We start from the raw sequence: 19,468 nt of genomic DNA, 5'->3' as shown, positions 1-19,468 counted from the left end.
TTGGTTTCAAAGTTTTTTTTAAACAGTCTTCCTCAGGCTTCCCTCATTGTCCCAGACCAACCCAGGCTCCCACTTGCAAATTTATTTGCACAATTTGCACAACTCAAGACATATGGAAAGATACAAAGGTTAAGAGTAGGGCTGGGACAAGGTTACTGTTTGTACAGTATCTGTGAAATTGAATCAAATCCAACCACATCACTCTGGCTCATTCAAATTTGTACAAATTTCTCATGAGATCAGGTTGCCCAGACAGAGCAAGCACTCATAAAGACATGTCTCTTGCACTGCCGCTTGCTTTATAAATGGGCTCTGCGTTGTACTTGGTTGCTTGTGAAATGTGGAATGCTAATCAAGGAGTGGCAAACAGCAGGAGAAAGGGATGAGTGTGAAAGGAGGGGTAGATGCTCAGTCCATCTCATTTGTTCTTACCAGCCTCAGAATGGCAGCCAATTAAAACAAATTGTGTGAACATTCACATTTTGCTGGTAAAATTCTAAATGTACTGTTTGCGGGTGGTAGTACCTAATAACAGTCTGTGTGCTACCAGGGGTGTGCATGCTATCAATGTCATTTAGGGCTAGAGTACAGGCATGCCCAAGCCAGATGTGAGATTCTCAATGTGAGGATACACACGGGGGGAGGAGATCTGAGGGCTGGTGCATGGTGGGCAGGTTGATAGATTAAGAGGTGCACCACCCTCTGGAGCAGGTATCATCATTCAGCGTGGCAGCTATTGTGTGAGTGTTATAGGGCTACCTGCTGAGGATTAGTGGTGGTAGCACACCTGTTCTGAGTTCCCATGGCCCATATTAAAGAACGAAATGAAAAAGAACAAAAATATGAATTTAGAATAACTGTATAAAATGGAATAAGAAAAACAGGATCACAACAGATCACCCACACAAAACAAGTGTTTTATTTTTAATAAAATACAATGGCTGCTAAGACTGTATTATACCATTAAACAGCACAGACTCGCCTACGGTAAATGTCTAAGGGCGTAAGGAGGGAAAAAGGAAGAGAAAGATAGAGCTCTCTCAACCCCTCTCAATCTTTCAGCAGAGCTGTGAAACAGATGCTGGGAGAAGCATTAACAAAAGAGAGCGAAGCACTTCTGACCGCGAGCCCCTTTGCTTGGCAAGTCCTGAAGGTAATAATGGTTAGCAACCTGAAAAATGTTCTTATCTGAAAAAAGCTCCAGACAGTAATAAATGAAATAATTGTACTAAACACATTAATCCATGTCAGCAGGCCCCGGGGGAGGGTCTGTGTGAGCGTTAGAGGTAGTGAATGGCACTAACCTGCCAACAAAAAGAGTCTCTCTTTTACACACACACACACACACACACACACACTCACTCGCTCTCTCTCTCTCTCTCTCTCTCTCTCTCTGTCCCACTCACACCCACTCACTCTCTCTTTCCTCTGCAAACAGTGTATTTTTTTGCCCTGCCTTTCGGGAGGGACAGCTCGTTATTAATCTTACTGGCTTGCTTAGCTTCAGGCATCACAGCAGGGCAGCATCTGGGGGAGAGAAAGAGGGAGAGACAGAGAGAGAGAGAGAGAGAGAGAGAGAGAGAGAGAGAGAAAGAAAGAGAGAGAGCGAGAGAGAGAGAGAGAGAGAGAGAGGCGGACAGAGAGAGAGAAGGTCTATAGATGAGTGTTTCTGAGTCAGGACATGGGTAATGCCTCTGCGATTTGTGAGAGCATGTAAGGCAAACTAAGACAAAGCATGCGTATACGTGTGATTGGACACGTTTGTGAGTAAATTACAAAAATGTGTGCAATATCATCACTCAACAAAGTACGAGTGATTGAGAAAGAAGGGCAGAGAGAATGACAGAAAGAAAAATCACCCTATAAACTAATTAACTCATTAACTCATGTCCCAGAATGCAAAGGCACACTTCAGCTGGCCAGGCATTAATGACAGAAGAAGCAGGGAGGGGACAGGATCACAACAGCAACCACTTCGGTAATCATCAGCAGAAGACGAAATGTGTGCTTCCACAGCATGGCGAGCGTGTGGTCAGTCTTGGATCCAGACATTATGAGAGTGCGGCGATGACATCTGGATCCAACACAATTTCACTTTGGAGCAGAGTGTAGTGCAGTGGCTTATGGGTTGCAGTGCTGTGACCTTTGTGTGCACTTCATTAGAAGGAAAAGACAGACTTTGTTTTCAGATTTTTTGCGTTTGAAACCTCCTTTCCAGACCCCCAGCCTAAAAAAAAAAAAAAAGGAATGAAGTGTGACTGGAGAGGATTTCAGATTTTAGTACTTGTAAGCCTTGTGTAAAGGAAAGGAGGTCTTTGTATTGGGTGGGGAACTCGAGTTGGAAATGAACCTGAGGCCTGAACAATCACCTTGTCCTAGAGCAGATGGCCATCAGTGTGCAGAGCATGAGATGGTCAAATTTAGGCCAGTAGACACACTAAATGGGTGGATGGATGGGATCAGAACTATATTTACAACAACAACCGCAAATTGTATGTTAGATGATGGTGGAGTCTGAACACGCACAGGCGGGCCGATTGGCTGATGGCTTCGGACGGCGAATTTTTCCGAGACTTGCGTGTTGCAATGGCGGAGTAACGCGCGCGTGTGACGTCCGTTCAAATTGACGGTGATTTCAAATATCAGTGTGCGGTGATACAGTGCAAGTGAGTGCCGGAGAGAGAGAGCTGGCAGGAGAAGAGTTGAATCAAATGAAATATGAAATACCACACACGCGCGATGCTGCAAGACACAGGCAAAGGCGGAGAAAATGTGGAGTTAAATATCATATCAAATAATCATGTTTTTAAAAGAAATCATATTAAGGTTGTTAAGAGGTGCGGTACAAAATGTCAGAGCCGTGTTAGTTTCACGTGCTGTCTCGTAGATGCGAAGCGACGAGCCGACAGCGCTCTCTCTCTCTCTCTCTCTCTCTCACACACACACACACACACTTACTCTATCTCTCTCACACACACACACACACACACACTCTCTCTCTCTCTCACTCACTCAGGGGTATTTCCTTCCACAGAGAACAAGGTAGGGGCGGGCACGAGTCCGAGGTGTTTAGCCAATCTCATCACACGAGGAGGAGCTTATTGATGCTTCTGCAGCCAATAGAAGATCCGCAACAATCGCACACCCCACGTGGGACAGAAACCCTGTACGTATGAACGGACATGCATTGAGTCCACTCTAACCAATCATGGAGGAACAAAGTGTTAATCTCAACACGGATTGGTCGGCGATTTCTTGCGGTTCTCTATTCATCTTAATGTGCTCGACTTTTAACCCATTCCTCCCTAACATTTGGGTTTGCCCGTTTTCACTTTCTAAAATATTATGGTCCACTTTACTGCAACGCACTATTATTGTAATATATTTATCTAATAAATAATACACTTTTCTAGTGCTACAGTAGTATTATATTACCAGAACAATATTGTCTCAAAACAACCTACTAATGAAATGGCCATATAATGCTATTCTTTACTCTACACAATAATATCTTTTTAACTCTGGCTGATACATATTATATATGCTATATTCTATACATGTCTCTATGCCATTATGCCTAGTCCTTATCATAGCATTATATTATTTAAACCTTATTGATTTTAGGTTAGTTTAGGTCCTCATCTATGTCTGCTACTTCTCTGTATTGCAGTGAATAATCCAGTGTTGAATCTAAAATCTGTTTGCTATTTTACATCTGCACTCACCATACAAATTCCAAACTAAATCTGGTGCTGAATCTGATGTTCTATATTGCTGTGATATTACTCTAATTTCCAGACTCTAAAATGTAAAACCTCTGTTGTAAGGCCAATAAATATAAATGTTTATTGCATTTAGACTTACATTCACTTCAAGTCAACCATAATCAAACCACAATACAACATAGAGAGCTTGGTGCTCATGTAAAAATGATTTTAAAATATTCTATATATATATATATATATATATATATATATATATATATATATATATATATATATATATATATATATATATATATATGTTAATCAAAAATTAGAATCAATTATGTTGGGCAGTAAACAACTGGACATCACTCTACACAGCCTACAGAAAATCTATAATATATAGACAGAAGTAAATTTACAGTTTGGTTTTTTTTTTTGTAGTTGTTGTTAAGCAATAATATTTAAAATATTGGTCTTTTGTTTTTTGTAATTCTGTGGAAGGTCACATAATTACTTAACAGAGTATTGCCCTATCATTTTTGTAGTCATGGAGGTAGCACAACTGACAAACCAGGCACTGGTCTGTTTTCTTTTTCTTTTAGGTGTTGATGTCTTATCATTCCAACCTGTAAAGCAATAGTGCCACCTTTAGGTCAACTGGAGTCTTGTGAGTGTTGGAGAATGCTCTTGCCATTTACCCTCTATAAATATAGCAGAACACCAATTTCCCTGCCCCTGGTGTGGATGAGGCAGTCGTGCAAGTCCTCATGGCTCTAACACTATAGCTTCCAGACCCTTGTACAAAGCAAAACACTGTAAACAAATTTCAACTTCTCATTTTTTCTTATTTCCTCCTGCACTACACTGTATCTACACAAGCAACTGTAATAGTGTGATAAATAAATGGTTAAGTGCATGGAGTTTGTATGAGAGAACATCACTCATCATGCAGTAGGCTATATTATGACTCCCTTCACTAAGGAGTACAACATAAATACTCTCAGGAGTCTGTGTACTCTGTGAAAATGAAAGAATAATGTCAGTAAATAATTAATCTAATATCTTGCACTGCCAATTATCTTCATTTTCTTTGCTCCACAAATCATGGAACAGTGACCAGGGTGCTGTGAACTGTAGGTTTGAGTCAGCGCACTGGTCATAGGTGACTGAGCGAACTGGACACTGGCAGTGTGAGCCATCTGCCCTTCTCAGCACTGCCACATCTTAATTGAAACATGTTACTGTCATACAAGGCAAGGGGGTGGGGCGGCAGTGGATAAAAAAGGCTACACGAATGGATGAGGGTGGAGAATTGATGGAAGGAGAAAAGGGATTCAGAGTCTTTTGCAGAAAAGGAAAGAAAAATAAAGAACGGACAGAGTGATGGAAATGAATCTTTGGTTTCTAAAGGCAGGGATCATTGGAGAGGGAGTTGAGGGGAGGAGGGTGAGAAAAATTGAGGATGGGGCAAGTGGGAGGAGGGGAAGAAAGAAACAGAGGTTGTCAGAGGGTGGAGAAAAAAGATCAGGGCAAAGGAGGATGCAGGAGACAGGAAAATGAAACAGCTGATGAAGAGATGGAATGATGGAGAGATTGACATAGAGACATAGAGTGAGAGAGGTGTACATGAGTTGGTAGTGTTGAGGATAGTGCGTCACTCCCAACAGTGCAGAGGAAGAGCAGCATAGCAGTTAATAGGGTAGAAAAGGCTGGAGGCTGTTAACTCTCTGAAATGTTCATTTTAAACTCCTTTTTTTTCTAGCTTTATTCCATTCACTCCTCTACCTCTCTCTCACCCTCTATATGTCTCTCTTTCTTTCTCTCTCTCTCACTCTGTAACAGTCACACTCCCTCCCTGGGCTGCGTGGTAATGATAGCTATTTGAGTGTCATCAGAGGAGCAGGGTAATGGGCTCTAAAGCACCATTTCAGAGTGAACCTGGCAGGACTGGCCTCCCAAAAACATCTGCTTGCCTATCAAGAGCCACTGCTGTTGCAGCCACACCACACATACATACACATCACAACATATGACCACTCTGCACCATGCTGGATCAGGTCTAGGTAATGGGCCATGGCAATGCACTTGGTGCAGAACATCAACAAATAGAACAATGCTGGTAATAATTTAGTTGTAGTAGTCTGTTGTGTTGGGAGAAAAAAGAATAGGACTGAGAGGTTCACAACTCCAAGGGCTAATGTTCCTTATTGTAGAACAAAACCTCAAGTTGTTGTGTTTGTACTCATGGCAGTAACTAAATACTTTGTATCTCAGTCAGTTTGCTCTAGTTTAGTTTGTGTGGTTCCTGTTATTGTGGCTTTTTCACTTGCACTGTCACTGTTGCTTCACTTATAATGTAGATGAGGTAGTAATATAACCCCTTAGACTCCTGCCAACAGACCCAGGCTCATTCTTCACTCTCATAACTACATATGTTTCCTGCAGTAGTTTCACTGTAATTGCTGTATAATTCATAGTAGTAACTGAATAATATGCTTTATAAGGAATAACTGAATAATAACCAGTTAGATTAAGGGTCTAGCTGTTCCGAATAAATATTACTCTCTCTCTCTCTCTCTCTCTCTCTCTTAATAGTTGTCTAAACCTTAACAGATCTGTATGTTTTTGTTTGTGTATAATATTCATGAAAAAATGCCTGTACGACAGAAACATAACTCACGTTTATGAGGCAGAATTAGATAAGACTTATATACTTAACACAGCATATATATAAACACTTATACTAACTTGTTTCATTTTATCAGCTGGGTGAAACATCTTTTACAGCCAATACAGCTAAAGATTTAATTCAGTGACAAAATGACTAAATGTATCCAAATGAAGAGAGATTGCCTCTACTCCTCTCTACTCCTATAACTCTACTGTCCTCTAGTGGTTTTACCTAGTTCATGTTTGAGTGGATTTTGTACTCCACAGCTATGCATCCAGGATTTTTGGCCTTATAATACCATAGACCATAGACCTATGTGTCAAATATTGGCAGTGACAGTCAATAAAATTGAATGAAAGCATACCACTTTTAATTCAGCTAACATTATATTTTATAATGTAGCTTGAATGCTTATATGTTTTAAATGTCATATGGAAGTCCCACATGCATGATATAAATGAAGTTCAGAAAAATAGGCTCTCATAATCTAATGCATTAGATCTAATAAGTGCTAATAAAGAGCTCTAACAAAATATTTAGGCATTGTGCCTGGTGGTGTGTACAGACTATGTAATCTGGCTTACAGGTCACAGTAACCTATTTGTCAAACAAGGTCTGTCAAGCTCGTCCTGGTTTACCCACACTATTAACAAATCTCCATCCATTCAAAAGAGGTAAGAGTTAGATTCATGAACACCAAGCCATGGACACCACCAGACACTTCACCATCAAATGGCTGTATTAGGTTTTTGGAGGGAATCTGTAAGCAAAATGAGAGACTTTCCCATAAGTTACTGATAGATATTAAACTCAGTTTATATGATTGGAAACATGGTATTTGGCTGTATGCATGTGGCTCAGTCTTATTCATGCACCTGAAGTGAGTTACTGTCAGATAGAAAGTCCTGTAATCAAGACAAACTAGAGAAGGGAGGAAGGAGTGGAGGGCCGTTAGTGGATTAGAACGAGCTAATAATGTAGTAGGATAATTGAAAGGACGATTAAGGGGCTACTCAGATATACCATAGTTTTTTTCTCCCGAACTAATATGTTTGGGATTTTAAATTGATGGACAATATGCTCAGTATTGTCTCTCCACACCATGCAAGAAATATCTTAGCAATGTATTGATTCTGGAAGAGAAACAAATATGGACACATAACATGTATTTAAAATGAAAAACACATCTCACTTTCTGCATTTTAGATATCTTTGAATCTCCATCTCTGTAATGCCACCAAAATATGCACACACATACACATAAAGCCTCTCTAACCAAGAACCACAGAGCTTGAAATCAGAGAAGGCATGTAACTCTATATCAAGTGTGTGCTGGAAAACTGATCACATACTCAGGCCACCAGGGAGGGCTCTGGTTACCCAGCTTTCTGTCCAATCACCATCAGCAAAGAGTTGGAGACCGGGGAACATAATAAAAACTCAGGAACTAGGGACAGGATGGATTACAGAGCCTTAAAAGTGTCTGTGGAATAAGAATAGCAAGGAGGAAAGAATGGACCAAAAGAAATATTAACAGAGAAGAAGAAGAAGAAGGAGAAGAAAGAGTCAAGGGTGGCAGGTAGTACACATTACAATAGCGGTTACATCATTTGAGCTGAGTAACAACAAAATTGCCTGGTCATCTTCGTGAGGACTGAAAATGTTGACCTCTTGCAAAAGGTCTGCCTGTTGAGATTCAGACATGCCTCTATTTAAAGACCAACTTGAGACTGGTTGGAAAACTAAGATATGAATAAAGAAGAAGGTCTGCAAAGAGGAAAAGGACAGGAATTAATCAAGCAGACAGGAAAGAACTGTTGAGTAGTTACATTATTCTGCATGGCCCCAGACCATGTCTCTTTAGGATTCAGTAATTCAACAAGTGGTTGCTGGTAGGATAAACAGGATAAGGTTGGTGAATGCACTGAGAAACAGAAATAGAGATGGAGAGGAGGAGAGGAAGGGAGTGAGTGAGTCAAGAAGAAAAGGAACTGGTGGGATCAAGGTGACGTCAGCAGCTCACTGGATTGAGGTATTGAGTCCTGCTGATTTTAATCTGAGCTGATTAGGAAACAGAAAAACAGAGCCTTGGTAAGCTCCCTTGGGAGAAAGACTACATTAGCAGTCTTTTTTTAAAGGAAGAGACACAAAGGACTTTATCAAATCACCAAAAGAAAACTCAAATAACCAACGACCAAATTAATAAGAAAAGGATATATATATATATATATATATATATAAGAACAAAGTAAGTTATAAACAAACAGTAGATTGTTTAGGAGGATTTAGTAGATTTGATGCTTGAGAATTAGCTTAGTGACAAGCTAGTCAAGACAGTGAGAAGAGGTAATTAGCTTGGTAACTGGTTTCATCTCTGGACCCTTTTTACTCTGTTGTTTTTGAGTTCTACGCCACAATGCCTATAAATGGCAATAAAGCCCTCAAGCTTCAGTTTGGGCTGATTAATTATGAAAATCGCTACCTGACAGCAGAGGCTTTTGGATTCAAAGTGAATGCTTCAGCTCCAAGTCTCAAGAAGAAGCAGATCTGGACACTTGAGCAAGATGAGACTGATGGCCAAGTGGTGTATTTACAGAGCCACCTGGGCCGCTACCTGGCTTCTGACAAAGATGGCAAGGTGAGTTGTGATGCTGAGACACGAGAGAATGTCTGCAGGTTCATAATTGTGGCGCAGTCAGATGGCCGCTGGGCCTTGCAGTCTGAGCCACACCTGCGCTTCTTTGGAGGGTCAAAAGACCACCTGTCCTGCTTTGCTCAGACCATTGGTGAACCAGAGCTCTGGACTATGCACCTGGCCCTTCACCCACAAGCCAACCTGCTAAGTGTAGCCCGCAAGCGTTATGCTCATCTGTCTGCACCTGACAGTGAAATCGCTGTGGACAGCAACATTCCATGGGGTGTTGATGCTCTTCTAACTCTGGTTTATGTGGATGGCAAATACTGCCTAAAGACCAGTGATAGCCGCTTCTTAAGCAATGATGGGAAACTGTTGTTTGAAAATGGCCGTGGAACTGTATACACATTGGAGCTGAAATCGGGCAAGTTAGCCTTTAAGGACTGTGAAGGAAAGTACTTGAGCCCAATGGGACCAACAGGTACCTTACGATCAGGACGCTGCTCCAAACCAGGCAAGGACGAGTTGTTTGACCTAGAGGAGAGTCATCCACAGGTGGTGTTTCAAGCAGCCAATAATAGATTTGTCTCCATTCGACAAGGTAAGTTGTGCTGGCTGCATTCTAGTTGTTTGTGTTTAAAAGTATTAGAGATTAGCATTAGGTAACCAAATACTAATACATTATTTGGAATGAAAAGATAATGTGTTCTAAACAGCCACAAATACAGATATGAATTGGAAGTGCACTATTTGTTTTTATTTATTTATTTATTTATTTTGAAAGCTAGGACATCTAGGTGAGACTAAAAGTGTTCATCAGGATGGGAATCGGGAGGTTATTACTTTAATGTGGACAAGTGGCCAGATATGAAGCTTGTGGGTGTGAGTTAATGGTCAGTTATAAAGCTTGTGGGTGCGGTGGTTTAAATTAAGCTACTAGTTTGTTTATATTTTGGGAAATAGCTGGTGAGCCAACTAAATTATTTAGAAAATATTGCAAGCAGGTACAAATATAAATAATAAATGAGTGGGTAGGATTAAAAACAAAAAACAATCCCTCGCACATCACTGGCTTAAGTTAAGGAACCGTCATATCCAGAATTAACAGACCATTCACACAGAAAAAAACAGTGTTGTAAAAAAACACACATTTTTTTTAGTGTTTCATAGTGGTACGGTTCATATTCTGTTCTTCTGTTTTAGGCCATGCCCATGTCTGGTTTAAATCCAAATACAGATAGAAATAAGAATATTTAGATATAGATAATAATATAGATAATAAAAATAGATAAATATAGACAAATATAGATAATATGACTGCTGTGTGCTTTACAGAAGCTTGTCCATTAGTTACAACCAGTACAGGCTAGCTACATGCATTAAGCACTCTTGGGGTAATTTGTCTTTTAAAAACAGGGATTCTAGAAGAGTTTTTCACTTTCATTTACAGATAAATCAGTGTTTGCTTTATATTTTTATTTGTTTAGTATTACTATTGTGCCATGAAACAAATAGCAATAGCAAAGTCTAGATCCAGCAAACCAGATGCCTGGAATCAAAAAGTAAAGAAAACTGAGAGTTTAACACCAAATCAACAATCAAAAGTAAAATGATTATTTTTGAGAACACAAATGTCTATCTTGCATATTTGGACATTATAATTACTTAACTATTGGTAACTACAGAGGGAAATGCATTACATTAAATGCATTATATTAAATGCATTATATTAAATAAACTTCACTGTACAGTTAGCCAAACTACTGTACGATGTTCAACATGGTCGTAATCTTGTAAATTTGTCTAACTGAATTTGTTGGAAAAATTAAGGTTAAGGGTAAGTTTAGGGTTGGGGTGAGTCAAACCCTCTTCTACAACTTCATTCATAAAAAAAAAAAAAGAAAAAAAAAAGAAAAAAATCATACAGACTCCAAAAAACACTGCTCTTGTTCTTTCAAATCTGCACGTTTTTTCATGATATGTAATTCAGATATTTGTATTTAAGCCTCATTATTGATTTTTCCATTTTTCTGCCATCACAAACTTGAACATGTCAGGTAGATAACTGAGGAACTGTCAGGCTCCACCAGCCAATTCTCTCACACAAAGAATAATTTAGTTTAGTCACCTTTGTCTAGTTAAATAATTTACATGGGCTGTAAGTTAGTTAATGAAACCCAGCATGTATAGTGAGAAATTCTAAACTGAGTGTTGTAAAAGTGAACTATTCTAGTTTTACTATTTTGCCATTTGTTTCCAGCAGCAATTTATTCAGGTGTTTTTGTCAGGTGTTTCTATCCTCTTTTTTCTTGATTGTAGGATGCAGTGCTGCATGTACTCTTGAAGCAGCTTTTATTGGTACGGTGAACAAATGGCAAGCACAAGAGTACAAAAGTTGCCATCACTGATTCAAAGTTAGAATTAGCATACCATCCTGAAGCTGTTCTTGGAACGCCTTCCACACGCAAAGTGAATACAGTTTTCTTTCATGGCCTTTAGAAGTGAAAAAACTATTACTAACATGATCCATGAAAGTGCATAACTGATAGACTTCTTTTTCTCTGTGTAACTCAAATCATTTTATGATAATCAGTTTAACATATTATGTTTTTTCACTCTACATGCCAGTTTTATGAGTATTTCAGAATGCATGGGTTTAGAGAACAGAAATGAATCAAAAAAATAATAATACTAAATCTTCTTAGCAAGCATTCTAGAAGAAATAGATCACCGCATTAGTGCAAGGCAAATGTTGCAGTTTCATGAATTGTAATGATATTATAAAGCTGGTGGGGGAAAAAAGCCCTGTGCATGAGCTTGACCTTAGCAATATAATTTACTGCAACTGTCTCTTCAGCTGGGCATTGCGTTATTGTTTGGCCAGATGCTGCTGTTTTATATTCGCTGGCTAAGTAAACTGATAGCAAGCACGCTGCACATTTTTTGTTTTCCTCTTTGACCAGGAATCTACATTGACTTGCTTGTTGCAGCAATAGTGTAACGTATACTTTGCATGCTGCAATGGTTTCCACTATCTCCAGCATAGTGTTCCTGGTAAGCACTTTGAGCCACCTGCAGTAGATAAATTACTGTAGCACCTCATTGGCTTTGAATATGCATTGTAGGGAACAGAAGCTGATTCCATTCTGTCTAATTCACTCCTCTAACACACAGACAGAAAGACACATATACTTGCTCATACGTCCTCACAGAGCAATGGCATCACTTTCCCTTTTTCATTGGCAGTAGGATGATGATCATGGACACACAGTGAAAGATAAAAACCTGCACATGTGGACACACACAAAGACACAGACTCTCACATACAGACACCCGACAGCGGCAAGGTGCAATAAATAATTGAGTGGACAGGGTCATTTCAATGATGGTGGAGTCAGTTTTCAGAAACACAAGCCTTTCACTGCTTTTCTTTATCTGGGGACCATGCTATAAGAAAGGCCACAACAGGGAGGCAAATCAGAGAATCCTCAGGGAAAGCTGGTCTTCCAGGCGGACAGGCAAAAACCAACATGGAAGGAAAGGAAACGGAGAGTGAGATATGTGGCCATATTAAATAGAGGCTAGGATGAGCAAACACACCATGAATTTTGGACAGGAAAGCTGAATCATACATGGATACTTGTCATTGCGTCTGCGGTATACTTATAGTTTACAAATTACAAGTGACGTTTGTTAATTTGTCTGGCCATGGCTTCCTCTACCCATCAACCACATGTTAAGACAGCTATGTTACTCATGACTGCATTTTTCTCTCTATTAGGATCAATTTTTTTTAACAATTTCTCATTTTAGCATCTAAACAGGTTACAGTGCTTTGCTCATACTACTTTTGCAGAATTAGCTTTGTTGAGAGTGCCATAAACTATCCTTATTGTTTACACAATTAGTTCATGATTAGAATATACATCTGATTAATGCAACAAAAATTTTGGTGGATACATAATTAAGGGCTGTTACATATCACTTTCATGTTATTATTGAACAATCAAATCTGAAAAGAACACAAACTGTAATTTCTTCTTTTGAAATATTGACAATGAATACAAATTCTATGTTGTGAAAAATGAGGCAGAGATGCATCACCAAAGTTTAGATGTTTTGGTATTGGGAAGAAAATAGAGAGAGAGAGAATGGTGCACAGCAGATGGAGTAGTTGTAGCTAATGGAAAAGAAGCGTCTCTATCCATCTACTGCATATTCATCCCATACAAAAAGCAATTAAGCAAAGTAATTCTGCTAATGGATGCAGCAGTTCATTTCTCCCAGAGAGTCTGTGCATGATGAAGGAAGGCCAAGATGACTTCCGACAAGTCCTCCAATCAGCACTGCAGGTCTGGGGTTCATTAAGCCCTGGGTGCCTCTCTCTAGGATGCAATGCAAACTCAGATGATCTTGTAATCAATAATGAGAAGTGACACTGGGCGGCTGTTTTTCAAAACCATTTCTCTGATCATTCAGAAGAAATTTGCTGGGATTGGAGACTTGCTAGTATGTGTTGGATTGTAACCAAGATTAGGAGGAAGTGGGTTTGTGGAGTGAGGTGATGGGGAGCTTATTCACTAAAATAGCAAATATGGCACACAGTCTAGTGGGCAAACCTCTTTTCAATATCCTTTACCACATCCAGGCATCAGAAAAGTGAAAACCAGATGGACAGGTCAAGCATAAAGGAGGGGACATGCTGGCTGCATGTTCAGAGTCTAGATAGTTCTCTACCATCTGTCCTATAAGCAAAGGAGAACTGACACAGTTAAGATGAGTACTTGGCAATTGGTAAACCACAAGAGAATTTCCATTCATAATTCATCTCTGGGTAAATGTCTTTGATACCAATAACCACTCTAGCAACAGACAGAGGATTCTTAAGTGCACTAACACAAGGATGCCTGTCCAGAGGATAGACTCCATACAGTTGTTGATTCAGGCTCTGGTCTGGATATATAAATGAACAAACTTTACCATGTATGGTTGCTATTTGAATCACTTAATTTACTCAAGTTGATGTCTGACAAGACCCACATATACTGTTCTACCTGCCCCAGTTTGCAGAAGGCCCTCGCTCTGTCTCGGTATCTTTGGGTACTGTTACATTCCCCAGAAAAGGGTTAGTAAATTGAGAGGGAGTATTCTGTGATGGGCCTGAGGTCATTCTGAAGCGTGCAGGATTGAGCTTTTTGGTCATCACATTGTGAAGGAGAACTGATCAAACGAGTAGATAAGGAGAGAGTCCAGTCACAGCTGGGCTCTCACTTTCTATCTGATGTGTAAAAGTAAAGCAGAATCAGACATGAAATTGGAAAATGAAGTGTAACGGGACACTGAGATGAAGGGTCTGCAGTGAAATGATCAAAAAGATCAAGAAACTTTTCACTCAGATATCATTCTAAGCTGGGTTGTGGTTGAAACAAGCAGTCCATGATAAATATGATAAATAAGCAGTCCATGTTGTCTGTGCTGGCAGAAATGATAACATAAATTTCTAATTGTAACAGCCTGCATGATGCATTGCTAGGCAACAATTGTACAGAAAGCAGCATACACACATGCATGAAACATAAACGTAAAATTGTGAATTGTGAAAAGGCATTCCATGGGTGAGCGATGGATGCCTGCAGGTTGTGCTGATAGCCCCGGTTTCTGTCCCAGCATGTCTCAGAAAGCCTGCTGTGTCCCATCAAAACACAGGCATCGCTTCAGCCTCCTTCTTTTCTTTTCTATGCTGCTTGGGAACCTGAGCGTCAGAGCTGAAGGATTGTACATACGCCACTCAAAGCTGCTTATTGGGCCCCACGGTGCGGCTTTGCATTTCTCTACAGACGGCATTATGGGAGCACAGAATGAGAGGAGGGGAGGGGTCGGAGAGGGGGAGGGTTGAAGAGTGGAGGGGTAAGGTTCAAGATCTGCGCTGTTAAAGGATTAAGGAAATAATCAAGGGATATTTTGGGATGCATCTACTTTGGGCATGAGCAGCTGCAGTCTACCTGGGGCATTTTGACCAAAGTCTTTTGTTTCCCAATAGAATAAAAGCAGAAAAACTTTGTGCAACAAGGTCTCAAGTCAATTTTAATGTGTAGATTAAAATCTTTTGAAAAAAGCAAGTAAAAAAGGCACTTAAGCAAAATGATATGAAGCTTCTAATGGGCTGTGTGGAATAAATACACTTACAAATTTTTGTGTCTGAGTTTGAGTATGTATGTAAATATGTATTTGTGGACACTTTGCTTTTAATATATTAGTTTTTTCTTTGCAAATCCTGCAAAACCAGGTTTATTTAAAGGAAAACTACTTGTGACCACATTGCAAAAGTAATATATTAGGTGTGAAAACTTGTGGACCATTTTTGTCCATGAGATAATTAAAAAATTTTTTTCAATTGTTCAACCTATTTCTGTACATTTCTACCTGTATTATGAAGTGTAATTATTGTACTATATTGGCAGGTAATTTTACTCCTTGATAAAGGTTAAATTATCTGCTAATGAAATACAAATTAGTAAAATGTCTAAAAGTAGGTTGAATAATTTCACAATTATTTTGAGACAAAGAAATACTAGTTATAATGCCTACAGTTGTGATGTTTTTACTCCTCCCAGAACAGCTTGATTAGATTGAGGGTGGATTCCAGACAACTCTAGTTTCTTCTTCTATAGATATCTCTTGCTGAGCTTTTTTTTTTTTTTGTCATTGGAAACATTACTCCAAAAAGTTTTTAAAAGTCAAAAAATTCCCGAACTTTTAATGGGGAGTGTAGATTCTTGTGTTTCATGTTTTTACATTACTAAGGCTTGCTAACAAGCATCTTTACGTGCATGTCACTCAGATGAGTAATAACTTGATGAACATCCATGACATAACACTTGGGCTAACTGACACTGAAACGTATCATGAAACAGCAAGGCTTCTAAATGCGCCATGGTCACAAATAGCTTATAAGTGATTCATCTGTGTAATGGGTAATAGCTAATGTAGATAATAGGTAATGTGCAAGAGTTCAGTCATACATTACAAATAAAATAATAAAAAAAGTCAACATTAATTAGAAACAGTCAAGAAGCAACAAGCAACATAACTCATAAACCGCAGATATTTCACATACAAAACACATGGCTAAAGAAAATAGGTAAATGTATGTATGAATATAAATAGTGCTTTATATTGTCAATTATGTGTTTCTTTTAAATCATTATAGATCAAATTAAATTTATATCTGCATGAGGTGACATATTTCCAGATTTCGGTCTCTATTTATTGTATCGGTTAGTTATGTGAGATAATATGGTTTAGAATTGTCAAAATGAAAACCAAAATTATGGCAGATTAATCTGCTTTCTCAGAATTAAACACCAGAGGATAGATCAAGAGCAATGAACAATCATAATGCAGACAAACATAAAATGTGTAATAGTGATTGTGTATGTATTGTCTCTGAAATAGTAGATACATTGATTATGGCATTGATCTGCTTGTGAATAATAGAAAACTTCAATCAGTAGGTTAAGTGTTTGTCATATGTTTTTGTCACAGGGGTGAACATCTCGGCAAATCAGGATGATGAAACAGACATGGAGACTTTTCAAATGGAGATTGATAAAGAAAGCAAAAAGTGCAAGTTCAGGACAAATGAAGGCAACTACTGGACGCTTGTAGCTCATGGAGGCATCCAGTCCACAGCCAAAGAAGTGTAAGTCTGACCATTATTATTAAAAACTGCCCTCAACTTCATCTTTCACAGGCAGTCTCCTGTCAGCCAGTCCTGTATCCTGGCATCAGAGTCAGTTATTACTCATTTATATCTGTTTGAAATATTATTATTGATTTATTGCATGAGAAGAGTTACCCTTGATTTTATAGTTGCAGTGTTATTATAGGTATCATTTTCAGCCCTGAAATCACTATTCTGATTGGTCAGATAGTGTTGATTGTCTATAAAAGCAAGACTCAGACTAGTTCCGTCTGTAAGGCAACTCACAGGTTTGTATGGGAGATACTCCACATAAACAGATTAAAAAATCATGTGTAATTGTTTTTGTAGGAGTCTCCAGTGTCTGCCTTTTGTAATAGTCAGAGGTAACGCTGTTTCTTTAAGTTTTGTGACACAGGAAAGTCTTAAGGACAGAGGGCTTGGCCGTTTGTCAGTAACATGACAAGCTGAATTATTTTGTGTTTTATAACAACTTTCATAACTTTTTTAACAAAAGTGATAACAGGAACTAATTTGTTTTTTGGGCATTTCACAACATTAGACAAAGCTATAAACAAAAAATATGAAGTGTCATTCTTCAATAATTAAAAAATTGTTAGTGTTGGCAAATTGTTGTGGTATAAGTGGAATAAAATGTGGAGACATGTTGTAATTGTAAAATAATCTACTTTATGGTGGTATCACCCCACCACAGTCACTAATTATTTTTATGTAACAACATAAAAAAAATTTTATGTAATGTTTTATTCCTTACATACCTTTTACAATAATGATCCCTAAATGTAAAATAGACCAAGTTTGTTTCTTTCTTTGCCTTTGCAGAAGTGCCAACACCATGTTTGATATTGTGTGGCTTGGACGACGTGTGGCACTGCAAGCTAGCAATGGGAAATATGTGTGCACCAAAAAGAATGGACAACTTGCTGCAGTTAGCGACTCTATAGGTGGGTGCTGGCATTTACCAAAACAAAACTGTAGCAGATCCAATAGATTGCACTCAGACATGTTCATGTTGTTATTAAGTCATGTAGACATATCTTAACATGTTATTCCCTTTGAACTTCAACTGAAACAATGAATTTCTTCTTTCTTCATGACTCTTCATGAATCACAGGCGAGGATGAACAGTTGATTTTGAAGCTGATCAATAGGCCCATCCTAATTCTCCGGGGAGAGAATGGATATGTGTGCCATCACAAAAACTCGAACACACTAGATGCAAACCGCTCAGTTTATGACATCTTCACATTACAATTCAGTGATGGGGCATACCATGTTAAAGGTGAATGTTTGAATTTTTGACTACTATAATTATTTATCTCAAAACTTTTGGCAGATTTTCTATCCATTAAAGATTGAAGTGTAAATTTGAATATTAATTTTTGGATAATATTATATCGAAAATGCAGGGTTCTGACTTACAATTGTGTCAATCTAGTTTTCAGGCAGGTTTCAGGTGTGATTGATATGACTCTTCCAGGTGCAGGAGGGCGGTTCTGGTATGTGTCCAGCACTGGCTTGGTTTGTTCAGATGGAGACACACCTGAAGACTTCTGCTTTGAGTTCTTAGAGCATGGCCGCATTGGAATAAAGGGCAAAAATGGCAAGTACCTGCGTGGAGACCAGGGGGGCACACTGAAATGTGATGGAGAAACTGCAGATAGCTCATCTCTCTGGGAATATTGACACCTAGTGGTCATTTTAAGGACGTTTCCATCTCCTGCCTCTCAAAAACCTTGTTATGGGTTATCATGGGGCTCAGGGGGCATGGTATTTTTGAACATGGATTGTTGGAGAAATACACGTGTGGGTTAAACAGATGTTTTCTTTGTATATTAGCATATGTCAGTACTTTCTCAATAGCTATTCAGATTTTGAACGTGATAGTAAACCAAAGACTTTTAACTTGAAAGGTTTTTAAGTTCTGAATATTTCTTAAAGTATTAAGTTATGTAGCTTAATGTAGCTTTTACCCTATATTTACACACTACATCTTGTTGATTTTTAGCATTGTTTAATAATTACCTTTCCCAAAATTTTGTACAGTCTTAAAATCTTAAAAAGTCCTAACTTGGTATCTGCCAAAGGGCCTTAACCAATGTTGTTCTTTCTGATCACTTCCTCCACAGGCTTATTTGCTTTATTCATTCTTTTATTCTTGCCAATCCTTAAAGAAGGGGTAGTTTAAGTACTGCAGCTGCAGAGTGCTGCATTTGTAATATTTGTACTTATGGAGTGTGGCACTCACACAAAAATGGTTTCATTAAAAGGCTTGTCATATTTTTACTAAAAACATCATGATGAAACTGCTGCAGATAAAATTCAGAATGATTACTTCCATCAACCATCTGGTGTATTCAAGATTTCTGTAACTGTATGTCATCTCTGTTTTTCCTCTCAGATTAGGTAAGAATAAAAAAAACTCTCTCTGTGACTGGAGTGAATTTCATAAGTTAGTACAATTTGGCAACTTAATGTAGCTTTAAGATAATGAAGATTAAAATATAACTTTAAAAAAGTTTATATTATTAAACTATGACTCTTATTAAAATGTTTTTCCAACTAAAAATTTCTCAGTCAAATATTATTTAACCATGTCTCTAATTCCAAGGAGAGTTGGACATCAAGTTGCACAAGCATGTCAAGCGGTGCATTTTGGTACTTGACTGGGTTATCTTTTTCTGTTTTTTTTTTTTTTTTTTTTTTTTTTTTTTTTTTTTTTATGAATGTCT

General features: G+C 38.4%; 1 protein-coding gene across 1 annotated transcript; it reads left to right on the top strand.

The window, feature by feature from the left end:
• The first annotated feature begins 8,641 nt into the window (after positions 1-8,641).
• Positions 8,642-19,323, top strand: fscn2b (fascin actin-bundling protein 2b, retinal). Its single transcript, XM_026915681.3, has 5 exons — positions 8,642-9,614; positions 16,559-16,715; positions 17,559-17,680; positions 17,851-18,018; positions 18,217-19,323. Exons 1-5 carry the CDS (start codon positions 8,795-8,797, stop codon positions 18,420-18,422), a joined length of 1,473 nt encoding a protein of 490 aa, XP_026771482.3. The 5' UTR covers positions 8,642-8,794; the 3' UTR covers positions 18,423-19,323.
• The last annotated feature ends 145 nt before the right edge of the window (positions 19,324-19,468 follow it).

Source organism: Pangasianodon hypophthalmus, chromosome 12 (genome assembly GCF_027358585.1).
Source record: "Pangasianodon hypophthalmus isolate fPanHyp1 chromosome 12, fPanHyp1.pri, whole genome shotgun sequence".
In the NCBI taxonomy this organism is placed as follows: domain Eukaryota; kingdom Metazoa; phylum Chordata; class Actinopteri; order Siluriformes; family Pangasiidae; genus Pangasianodon; species Pangasianodon hypophthalmus.
This window is presented reverse-complemented; position numbering and strand designations above follow the sequence as displayed.